Source organism: Falco rusticolus, chromosome 5 (assembly GCF_015220075.1).
Source record: "Falco rusticolus isolate bFalRus1 chromosome 5, bFalRus1.pri, whole genome shotgun sequence".
Classification (NCBI taxonomy): domain Eukaryota; kingdom Metazoa; phylum Chordata; class Aves; order Falconiformes; family Falconidae; genus Falco; species Falco rusticolus.
The window spans coordinates 53,018,965-53,031,998 of record NC_051191.1 but is presented as its reverse complement, the minus strand read 5'-3'; the positions used below and the strand labels follow the sequence as shown (position 1 = coordinate 53,031,998).

Here is a 13,034-nt window from a genome sequence, read left to right as displayed (position 1 = left end):
ATACAATTTTCAACTAATTTTACAACTGTATTTTTTTAGTGAGATTGTTTTTCATACTGTTGTCTACTAATGAACTGTCAGAATAATTAGGAATAGATACCAAAATAATTCCAGATGTACATCATAATTTAAAATACCCATAACTTAAAATCAGTAGTATTATCAAGACTGAAAGATCAGACAGAACACAAACCTGTGATCTACTGATTTATAAATATAAATTGCAGCTTTTGATATGAAGACATCCATATGAGAAAATCCTACTTTGTATATACAAAAGAATAATGCTTAACTTTGAAGATCACTACTATTCTTGTCTATTTCACCAAACTCGGATTCTTGCAAAATTTAAGGGAAAGTCAGTATACTTCGTAACTAAGCTTATCAAATAGTCCAGTTATTGTTCCTGATCATAAAGCAGGTGTATTGTGGCATATTTGAACTTATTAATTATCTGAAACTATTTTGTCTATTTATTAGGACTTGGACCAGTGACAATCCCTTTATGTTTTTCTTTACTTTAACTTTCAGTTTTACATATTAGTTTGTGTCAACACACCAGTGCTAATGCACTGCTTCCTCTCCCAATTGGATAAATAGAAAGCCAGGGTTGAAAAAGTTATGTACCTGTGATTGCAGAAAACCAGATCATGCTATCCCTTCCACAAAGTGACCAAGCTTTATCCTCCTTTGTAGAAGATAAATTTTCCCCCTTTTTGAGTCCTGGCTGCACTATTGCTTCAAGGCCTTCCCTTAATGTGTCTTAAAGGGTCAGGAGAAGATCTGAAATCATCAAAGCTCTGAGCTAATGATGAAGGCTTAAAGTAATTCTACCTCTTTTGAAACCATTTTCATTGAGGAGGATACAGAACCCATTGCAGGTATCATCCTACATAATTAAGCTACTTAGAAGCTTCATTAGCTGACTACAAACGTTAAAAGCAAGTTACATAAACTTCACTGCTTCTATACACTTAATTGCAGGTTAATGCAAAATATGAAGATAACCAAACCAATACTTCTAGGTTCAAAGGGGATCTCATCCAAGTCTTCTGAAATGTGGTGCTGTCATAACCTGTCCTTGAGAAGCTGGTCTAGCTAGCTATGTCATTTACAATTATTTTTCAAACTAAAAAATAAATTTTCAGTCCAAACCATGCCACACCTTATTCCATAGCAGGAAACAGTCTTTTCAATGCATAAAATAATTGTGGTTTTAGGCCTAACTATTATTTGGAAGAGGAGGAATAAAACTGCTGTCAGAATTATGTATGTTATCTGAACTCTTACACAGAAAACTTTCTTGAAAGAACATGGTGTTCTTTTAAGATTCTTATAGCTATACGATTCTGTTATTTCATAACTTCCTACTGCTTTAATAATTCAGTTAGGTATATGGTTAAGTATATTTAAATCTTTTTGCATGATAGTTTTCAGTTATTTCACTAAGAGTATTAAAATGTTCATAGGTACATTCTCGTTAAAAAAATCTTCCTGAATGTAGCTCAGAGTACCTGTACTTCACTTTCCAGCATAAAAGAAAACAGACCTGATCTCCACATTCATCTCCCTTTACATCTCTTTAGTAGGATAAAAAAGACTGTAGTTAAAATTCAATATGCCTTAGAATCAAAATAAATGTCATTATTCTAAGCACTTAAAATGTATTTGAATATTTTGTTTCCTTCATCTATTTGTACTTCATTTGTTTGTTCCTAGAGTGTATTCTGTATTACTTTGTATTTTATAACTGAGATGTTAAACAGTTAGGCTCAACTGCCTGTCTGGTAGAGAACATGTACGCAGCCTTAGTACCTACTTTGGGCTCTAATTATTTAAGGATTTAATTTATTGTGTGCCAAATGCATGAGCAGCCCCCGCAGCAGGGACATAAATCACAAAGGTGTCATCTGTAAGGTCTACAAACACAGAAACACACGTAGCACATACTTCTTTTTTCTCTCACTTGCCGAAATCCATCTGTAGACAAAGCGCTGCAATAGGAAAGAGCAGCCCCTCCATCTCCTGGTGTGCCTAGTTGGAACATGCTCCCAAAATGAGGGTTTCAACACCTCTCATTGCCATTTATGCTGAGGAAGGCCCCAACCTAGGTCTCAAAGAGACCCTTTCAGACAAAAAGACCTAGTAATTCAGGTATTCCCTAAGGGATTTGCAAATGCCTCTTGCACAAACCTCCCCAAGCCATACTGTTAGGACTGATATGACTGTGGTGGCTACGCTTTTTTGTTGTCCACGTGTGCTAGTCAGCCTCAGACACTGCCACTTGAATAAGCTTTTTAAAACACTTTGGAGCCTACCACAAAAATATTGAATGTCTCCATCTCTGCAGTGCAGTTTGAGGGACAAGGTAGAGGCTGAGCCACCAGTGACAGCTGTGTTCCCATAGCAGAATTTCGGATACACGAGAGACAGAAGGGACAATTATAGAGTCTGAGGTTCAGAAACAGAAGTTGGATTTTTTCCAGCTTGCTTTGCTAAGAATTGAGTTAAAAACTTTCTAAAGTGGAACTTGTGTGACTACTTGCTTGGCAGATATTACTCTACGTTTTTCTTTTCAATATATGACTTGTATGCCTGCTCACTAGTATACCGTACAGAAGGATTAGTAAGAAAAATGGCATGGTATTCAGCAACTAGCATTTCAACCATTTAGCCAGTTATAAATAGATTTGTGAAACGGTGCATCTTGGACTGGATTAAAAATATATGGACAAAAACTAACAATGTCTGACACCTATGAGATACCAGCATGAGTCTTAATGTTCACTTTGCATATATGCTATGAAATAGCCAGTATAAGACAGTAATGGAAAAATTTTGCTTTGAGGGAATACCAAAGGAGCTTGTATTATTGCTCTCTAACCCTGTTAAAACTCTGCTGCTGCTCCTGCTGCTAATGCGCCCACAAAAAGAATGTTGCTTTCACATCATCTCTAACTGTTGGCACTGCACATTTTCTAGGTCTTTGCATCTTAGTTGAAAAAAAAAAAAAAAAATCCCATTTCAGATGCAGAAAGCACCTGTACAGTACAGGCACTATAATTTTTCTTCCTCGTGCTGAGCTGCAGGAACAAATCAAACTTTTCTAACTGCACAAGCCAATTTCCACAGTTTTGAGACCTTGGCTTTTGAACATCTGCAGTCTCTAGATTTTCTGCTGGTTTCTTATGGAACACATTCTTTTGGCTATCCTTTGAATGAGTGAGTTACTCAAGAAGAAAGAATGCATTATTGAAATGAGCTATGCAATTGAAAGTGAAAATAGGTGATCATGGTGACTGAGTCACAACAGCTCACAAAGTTATCAGCTACTTGTTCACATGCTCACTTCTAACCTATTACAAATGTGACAAAATATGTTGGCTTAAGTCACCCCTTTTTCTGAAACTCAAACTTTCAGTCACTAGATCTACAGATTCTTGCCCCTCCTTCACTTCCCCACTACCTCCTACATCTCATAGGTTTAGTAAGCAACTCCTTCCATTTACGTCTGTCAGACTTGCTTTGTTCATTTCTCCTCCCATCAGGAAAAAATCTTCTGTGGGAAGGAAAGCACAAGAAGAGGGTGGTTTGAGAAGACAGTGATGTCTTAATCATCACTTAAATATGGAGTTTTCTCAGGCTTCCCTCCCCATAGATAATTTTTTTTCCCCTCCAGATGATTTATCAGCTTCCTTCTCCAGATTACATCTGTTGCTCTGTTGTTCTCAGAGAGGTTTCTCTCTTAGCCACATCCACCTATTGCAGGAGAACTACTTTCCTCCCTTTCCATCCTTCCCACTGCAGACCTTCTCCTGCCACTTTACTGCAGCTTCCCTACTTCACGCAAACCATATTCTCACATTATCACAAAACAAGCACTGTGTCCCACTTGCCTCCAACTTCCAAGTAATTTTTTATCACCTTTAAAATTAGCTGAAGGTGTTACTATGCTAAATGTGGTTTATTACGGTTATGGTTTCCTCTTCTCCATCTCAGTGCTTCTCTAATGCAGCTAAAAAGCACTGTTGATATTTCTGGTGACCTGCATACAGGAATGATGGAGTAAAATGCTGACTGCTGTCTTGTGATCAGAGCAGTGACATGGTACCTTTGCTGCACAAGCACCCGAGGGGAGGAGTGACTACTAGTGGGAGTGATTGAATGAAAGTAGGTGGATGCTTGTTGTCTCTACTAGACCCCTCCTTGAATACATGCAAGGAGAAACAGTATTTGACAGACTAACCATCTGAAGATTCTGGATGCTCCAATATCTGTCCCTTCCAAGGAAAATAAACATCTTGCAGGATAAAGAAAGGTTTAGTTAATATTGGAGAGAGGTTCTTTCTACCCCCGATTGCCTCTTCTCCAGGGCAAGCAAACAGACCAATACTTTGAGAGTGAGTACAAGGTGGCTCAATGAGTCATGACAACCTAAATCTTGGGATACATGCCAGGAGCTGTGCTACTTGTCATGACTAGACAGATACCAGTGCAACGGCCAGGCAGGACAGCACAGTACATGGGATCATGCTGTTCCAGGTTAGTCTGCCACAGGCTAACTAACCCTCCAGTTGCTCACCCAATGGGCAGAACACAGTGAAAACAAAGCCAAAGAAAATTTCAAATGATTCAGGTAAATTTATGTGTACTTATCTGTGTTCACTGTATAGTCCAAACTTTTGGAAGTTCACTCCTTATGAACTAGTTTGGGCATGGAAAAGTAGCAAAAGACATTCACTAGCCCATATATATATATATATCTAAAAGAAAAACAAGTCTTTTTGAAAACTGACACCATAGAAGGATCTCATTCTATATCCTTCTTTTGCAGAATCCCAACTGCAGAATCCCAACCCAGATTTATTACGAGTATAATAAATTGAATGCAGAATTATAACATGCATATTTTAAACATGAGGGGGAAAAAATAAATTAAAAAAAAAAAAATCACATCCAAATCCAGAACGTTTGCTCTGTTTTATCTCCATGTGAAAATAATTGGTCTTGTATTTTACCCACAGTGAAGCAGTCATGGTTTTCAGTTATCCCGTACTATTTTGCTTTAAAAAACATGTAAAACATATTAGGCTTAACTCACCTCTTTCATATGATTGTAACCCCATTAATCTCAGAGAAGCCACTTTCATTGAGATAGTACAAAAAAAAGAAGAATGAGTTTTGACTTTTTTGCAGTGCAGAAAGACTAGCTGATTTGGGCGATTCATCCTTTACTTCGCATACATGGACATTGCAGTGATCATAGCTCAGGTAGACAGACTTAAGGTAGTCTGAAGCCAGCTAATTTGAGGCCTACTGACAACATGTATGCTGGCACAAAGCTCAACAAAGGCAAAATCAATTAAGCATCATTCAGCCCCTTAGGTAGATCTTGCAGCTTTCATTGAATAGCTAGTGTGGTAACAGTTTACCAGCTAGCTAATTTAAAACTACTTAAATAAGCTGCAGTGTTGTTCTTGGTTCCAAGCTATGTTTATGTGATCCATGAAAAGTACTGAACTTTAAAACTGCAGAGCTGTCAAATCAGCACTATAATAAGCTCTACAGTTTGCAAAGTTGTATACAAGATAAATAAAACACAGGCTCATTTGGTCTTTTGGCCAAATTCTGACATTCTTCTTCATGTCATGTATTCCAAGAAGATACAATTTTAAATAAAATAAATTTATTCAGTTTTTAATGCAATCACAGAGAAGTGAACAGACTGGCATTACAGTGTAATATACTTCTTAGAGTTTCCCACTTGGCAAAAACTTTGATAAAGTACATCAAAGTAAAATGGGGTAGACAGTCAGCTCTGTTCACAACTCTCTAACCACATCCCATGAAATAATGTAAGAAGACAAACAGAGATGTATACTGTAGCTTTATGGTCACAGTAACAACAGTATCTCATGGAAGTCCCTGAGTGCTCTGCATGGTAGAAATGGGATTTCTGCTTTCAATATTTTTCATTAATACATGTTCAAGGAAAAATGCAGTTGCAAGAAAAGACATGCTTGAGACTGCAAAATACTTACTGGTGCCTAATTGCTGGAGAAATTATTCAGGAAAAATCCTCTTAAAATAGAAAACAATATTTTCAAGCTACTGAGGGCATTAGAATATGTGATTATTTGTTGAATAAGAAAAAACTGAAAAAAATATGTTAAAATGCCAAGGGATTGCTCTTATGTGCACCTCAGGTTTTAATAAAATGCAATATTTGTTTGGCATTATAGATACTTTGTTGTACTTTTGCTGATTCTTCTTTTCCCCCACCATTTTCAGTATCTCTTTCACATTCCCACCCATTCATATGAACCTAAAGTGGACAGCACAAAATCTTGATTACCTTGCCTTAATAAAATAAAAAAACCCCATAACCCAAATCCCCCCAAAGCCTCTCTTTTTCTTTCTTTCTTTCTTTCGTTATACTTCTTAACTAAATTATTTATAACCCAGACTTTATTAATGAGCTGCTCAGCACTTAAGGCTTCACTATAAATAGAAAAACATGAGAATTTAAAAAAATCCATCATATTTAAAAATAGCTACGCACATAAATAGCTAGAAATTCTCCTTGGCAATAGAGAAAGGAAAGCTTAGATAGATCAGAATGATATGTAATACAATCTCTTAAATGCATTTTTCTTTATTTGTTGGATTTTAATAGACAAAGAATAAATGTATTGTTGTTATATGTCTTTATGAAGCTGACAGTACCTGAGCTATAGTGCTAACTACGTGCACACCTGAAAGTATTAGAGACCAAATATGAAAACCACACACCTGGAAATTTGTTTTTATCTCCTTGTTTTTCTGCAAGAAAGCTGCCATGTAATAAATTAATCAGAAAAAATGATTTGAAGTCCTCTCAAAGTTTCACATTTGTCTTTGCAGACACCTGATACAAAGAATCATTCAAAACAAACCTTGTAAGTATGCACTGCAAGTTGGCTTCATTTGTGTGGTACAAATGATCCCAGCAGGCACTAAGATTTGATTTAAAAGTACTTACTGGAAGGAAAATCATTGCTGTTTAATATACATGGTGTATGAAATTGTCCAGAAGAATTAAGTGAGTGTAGGAATGGGAGTTCCCCCCACTCCTTTCCCCTTAAACTAGAAACTGTTACACAGTAAAAGGAATCCTCCTAGGATAAATAATGCTCATGTCTATTGGACATATATGATTCCTCTGTAAATATAGTCTAGGCTAACTTATAGACAACTACTTTTCCTGTTACCAAAATGCTAAGAATTACAAGCATGGCATTGAGACCATTCCTGATTAAACTTGTGGCACATACTTATGAGGAAACATTTTCTTCTTTCAAATCAGCTTGATACTACTTTTTTCCTTTCGTCCTTGAGATGAGGAATTGGGATGCAAATCAATGTTAAACAATGGGGCTTCTGAAGTGAACCTATTCCTCAGGGCAGTACCTTAGTCAGAGCTGCAATTCTCTGAGCCAGTTCAGCCTCCACTTCGGGTAAGGTTTCAGCCTTCCTCATCGTCTGCTGCAGCTTCTGCTCAGCCAGCTCTAGTCGCTCTTGCAGCTGTCTGTTTTTGTCTTCCAGCTGAATGCCAAAGACAGATAAACAGGTATTAAAAAACCCCAAAATCCAAACAAGATCAGAATGAGGATTTTCCTTCAGTTTCTTTGGTATTGGGGAAGCAATCAAAACTCATTACATGGGCACAGATACTCCACAACCTGGAAGAACTATTGGAGAGCTATTAACTCAAGCATGGAACAGTGTAGGCTGCCAGCCTTACTAATGATGAGTGAATTGAGGCTCAAGGATCAAATGAAGGTAAAGAAAATGAGTGTAAAATGGAACTAATGAAGACGAACAGAAAGCTCCTCTGATCAATTTATTTATCTGAAGAAAATAAAAGTATTGGTGCTCAGTAAAATGGGAATTTTCTAAATGGAAATATTGAGTCCACTCACAGAAAAGTTTATGTATGAGCTAAAATGGGAATAAGTACAATTCCAAAATGATGGAATTCCCAGCAAAGTTTCTGAGCAAATTGCCAAATGCCAATAATACATTAGGAAATATTAAAACTGACATTTTATTCATGATCACAACCTGGCTGCTATTTGCTTAAGGTTGCAGTGGTATTGTTCATTGTGAAATGAGATGTAATTGTAGGTTCACAAAGGTGAAATTGATTAATCTGTCATAACCATTAAAGAGAAACAGGAGGACTTTCAATAACTGCAGTATTCTCTGGCCTACTGAGATACACCACATGATTAAGAGTTTTTTAATGGCTTGATAAGGATTTCATGCTTTCCTGTCCATTCCCGGTAACAGAAGACACAATGAAAAAGGAGTGTGCTTTTAGAGTCTTTCTTAATCCTTCAAAAGCATGAAGAGGTAGGCTTTTCACATCACAGTGCTGCAAATCAACTTTAAGCCTGCCTGTATATATTCTAAGCATAGTTCTATCGATCACTGCTTTGAGTAGGAGACCTCTGCAGCATAGCACGACTTACACTGGCAGCAATAAAAACCTCAGACTCAGGACCTTACTTTTCCATTATTGGGTGTGGTTTGTTCCCCCCTGCCTCCAACAATTAAGATACCACTTAAAATAATCAAAGGAAGCTGACGAGTTTGAGTTCTGATGCTCTAATTTCCCTGAGGAGATAGCCATGTGCGTGTATATACACACATACAGAGGGAGTGTGCATGGGTGCATAAATATATCTGCATACAGTCATAGAAGCAGAGATTATCAGATCATACAGGCTTATTTCCCATATAGCATTTTATATCTGAAGACACCACAGGAAAAAAAATACAGTAGTCTGATACTGACAGTGAGGAGCAATTTCATCTTTTACAGTTTGAATTAAATTGGTTTCATGTTAGCTTTCAGTTTTCATTGTGTTCTTCAAATTACAAAGCAGTGTTTTCTGTTCACTTTACACTTCAGCTTTTGGAATCACTGTGGAAACCAAGTACCACGAAAGCTACACAGTCATGTTAAGTTCTTTTTTTAAAACATATTCACAGATAGTTTAGCTTTGTAAAATTTTACTTACACACTACTAATATGTGAAATCATTAGAATATATTGTATACAAATTTTGATCTTTCCTGCAGAAGGGAATTTCTTCTGTTTAATACTATTATTGAAAATTAAAAAAAAAAATCAGAAAATTGTTATGCAAGAAGCAAAGATAATCCTTCACTTAGGGGATGTGACTGTGCATTTATGCAAGACACTATCAGAAAATGCTTATTTTCTAATGTTGGAATACACATTAATTTGGTATTCACTGTTGCAGTAGCTGATATGAAGCTTAGAGACACTGAACAACTTAGGTTTTCTTTTTTAGATTAATGTATCTGTTGATCAAAATTAAGCAGATTAATAGAAACCTCCTACTGTAGATCTTCCCCCTTTTTTTCTTGCATTAATTTTCATTGTGTATGAAGAAAGCAACCAACTAATGCAGATACCGTACCTGACGTAGGATGGCTTCTTTGTTTGCCAGTTCATTTTCCAGTTTATCGTTCATGTCATGTATGGAGGTGGATTCTCTCTGAGCACTGAGGTAGCGTTTCTCCAGAGTAGTTATTCTTTCTTCCATATCTTCCTTTTGTGCCATTGCCTAATGTGACAAAAAAACTATCAAGAACCATGCTACATAATTTTATACCAGTTTAATTTTCATGCTAACAGTAGACAGGGATGTAAGGCATGCTTAGCAGTATTTTTTTCTGTTTTAAAGATAATATATTTTATCTGGGATTTCTTGCAACTATGAGATTTAAAGCAGTAGTAGTTAAATAGAGCAAACAGAAACAACCCTCACCTTTTTTATATTTTTCTAGTTCCTATATTTTGTATTGCAAAAAAACCATAGTGAATGCAGCTCACATTTACTTTCTTGCTTCTTAAACAACAGCACCCTTGATCAGAAAATAGAAAACCTGATATAGTTACATAATAGTAGAAACATACTGCACTGATGTGGGGAAAATAAAGTGTATGCACATTTCTACTCTTATTCCTGGATCCTGCTAAAATTTTTTTGCTGAATACATGTAATAGACAACGTGTAAAATGTCCTGAAATTTCAGGAAAACAAGTGACTACAATGTTGGGTACATAACATAACCATAAAATATGGGTATGTTATCCATATATGTTATGGATAGAATTTCTTTAAAATCTTGAGCTGGTTTTGTTCAAGTATTACAAGCTGGCCTCAGTGAAGTCAATAGCTGTAATTTAGTAGATTATCAATTAGTCTATTATATTGTTTATCTATCTTCAATTAATATCAGCAAAAGTAGAAAATTTTATATAGTTTTGAATTTGTGCCTGGCTCTTGAGGAGACTTACATGTTGCCATGTAATCTTTCACAATGAAAACATTTACTGATGAGCATGTCTTGCTGTTCATCAAAAAAACACATAAAAAAAAGTAATTATGTATGTAATTAATTAAAAGCACACACACAAAAATACAGTAACTTATCCGGTTACACAATGCTAAACTACCTCTTGGTGCACGTATTTCATTTTCTGCATTGGGAAGACTTATCTTTTGTGGCAATGTGAAATAACAAAGACAGATACTTCCACGTTTACAAATACCTTTCGCAGCAGATTTTGCACTGACATTTGGTAATTATTCTAGATGTAAATGTATTAGCAGCCACTTTGCTTAGGAAGCAATGGGCTGAAAGCAAATAAGCCTGTAGCTGGTGTAATGTGTTATTTAAGAGAAAAACAGCAAATGGCAATCAAGCGTCCCTGAGACAGCAGTATTTTCAAATGGTAAAAGACAGTGGTTAGAGACCCCTAGTGCTATAATGTGGCATTGGTGGAAAAGGAGAAACAGAGCAAACTATTCTTTGTAACCATGTAACAATGATACAATACTCAAAAGAGTCAGAATACAAAAGGTGTGAAGACACTTAGACTGTGTCATGCATCAGAACTTCTGAAGGAACTTCGCTTCCAGAATGCTATAAATAAGAGGTTAAATACATACATACAAATGCATCTATATACACATACACACATATATAAATACATATGAAATATCTGTATTGTAGGAAGCAGTGTAACAGGAAGATAATTACTCTAATTTCAGAAAACTAAAATAGATTCTAGAAGCCAACCACCCACACATATTGAGAACATCCATGGAAAAGAGGGTCCTCTGGAAGGTATTAAAGAGCACCACAAATTTAAGAGGAGGAAAGAAAATGAAAATTGAATTATATTTGCATTTTTTGAAAGAAGGGAATAACGCATTATAACAGGAGTAATGAAGTTATCACACAAGAGTAAATATTATAATTGATCATATAAACAACATTGCTTTATAAAACAGCCCAGGAGTTTTAAAAATGTACTTTTTTCACTACCTACATTTTTAGACTACCTACATGACCAGAATCTCTATTTGAGAGTCCATCTTAAAAATCTGAAACAGCTGGAAACTTGCCAGAATGCACTCTAGTAATGCTAAACCACAAAGGATTTGGCTTTCCCCCTATCAGTACATATACACATCCATTTTTCTGAACATGGTTTTATAAAGAGATTTCTAGTACTATTTCTTAATGTAAATTTTGTGTTTCCTATGTACAAGGGCTTTTATCAGTGCTCAACTTTTGCTGCTTATATTCATTGGCCTCTATCAGTTTGTAGTGGGTACCACAGGAACAAGTCCAGAAATACAAGGCGAGTGTAGTGAACTCCTTACCTCTCTAATGTCTCTCTGGTATTTACTGTTCATTTCCTCTGTTTTAATGAGCTCCTTCCTGGCAGTCTCTGCTTCCTGTTCTACCTCTCCCACCCGGGAAGACAGTGCCGCCAAACGCTCCTTCATCTGTGCCATTTCATAGTTTTGCTTTTCCAGTAGTTCCTGAAGTTCAACAACTTGACTGGCTTCGTCATTTGAGTCTATGGAGCCATTTGATAGGCGCTGTTAATAGAGAAGTGACATTACTTATCTTTAAACATGGACCCTACTTAGAGAATTTCTAAACCAAAGATTATTGTAAAAATTGCAAAAGCAACTAGGTAGGAAGGGAAAAGCACATTCATTTTCATGGTAGATAAGACAGGTGTAGTTATAAAAAAATTGCAAAAGATTAGTATTCATTCATATCAAGGAATTCCAGAATGCATCATCACACAGAGAAGTAAAGGTTTGCATTAAGAGCAAAATAACACACAAAAATAGCTTTAGTTTGACGTTATGATTATTCAAGTAGAAATGGCAGCAATACTACTTCTAAAAAGCACCAAATTGCATGCATACATCTTAGCTAAACTTACACAGCATTTAAACTTCATCAAAATATATTTTGTTTGCAACACAGGCCACGCTGTAGACAGGAAGCAACACTAAAAAAATCACAAATTCTCCAATTTGCACCAGAAAGTGCTTGGAGACTGGACAACATACTGGTTAGGTCTACATTAGAAGTAAGGTCTGCTGAAGTAATTTGTGTGCTGCTGAAAGCCCTGGTATGACTACAGTAATAAAGAAAAAAAAAATAATCAAGAGTCCAGAACTCACATTGCATTTGGAATATAATCTCAGGAATATGATTTATATTGCAAATAAATTATTTCAGGAAAGAAGTGAGTTCACTAGCCAGACTTGCTGGCATCGTGTCATGATAATACTCACACTATCCTTTTTCAGCAGAGGCTTCATATAAACGCAAAGATTTCATGTAAAAAAATAGGCAAAAAGAACAAGAAAAATCAAAATGATTGGATTTTGACCTATAACATGAAAAAATAACATCAAAGTAGTCCAACCTGTCATTAATTCTCTTGGTTAGGTGCAATTTCGTGAGTTAAATTTATATTATGCAGTATGGGAGCAAAGTATTTCGCTGTAACTGTCATTTTAAATAGGTTATGGACCTCAAAGAGCATCATAGAGGAATACCGGTCCTAAAAGGGGATTGTTATCCTTCAGATGGTAGGTTGTATAGCAATGTACATATGAAATATTCCTAGCAAGATCTGA

The 13,034-nt window shown here is 36.0% G+C and overlaps 1 protein-coding gene across 8 annotated transcripts in view; it reads right to left on the bottom strand.

Annotated features, from left to right (window-relative positions):
• Positions 1 to 13,034, bottom strand: part of PPFIA2 (PTPRF interacting protein alpha 2) — a 353,334-nt gene that overhangs the window by 58,024 nt on the left and 282,276 nt on the right. For all 8 annotated transcript variants that reach the window (XM_037389538.1, XM_037389537.1, XM_037389539.1 and 5 more), the window contains exons 8-10: positions 11,751 to 11,972; positions 9,492 to 9,638; positions 7,450 to 7,584 (exon numbers count right to left, since the gene is read on the bottom strand). In XM_037389538.1, the coding sequence (XP_037245435.1) occupies positions 7,450 to 7,584; positions 9,492 to 9,638; positions 11,751 to 11,972 (504 nt within the window). The remainder of the gene's footprint in view (positions 1 to 7,449; positions 7,585 to 9,491; positions 9,639 to 11,750; positions 11,973 to 13,034) is intronic.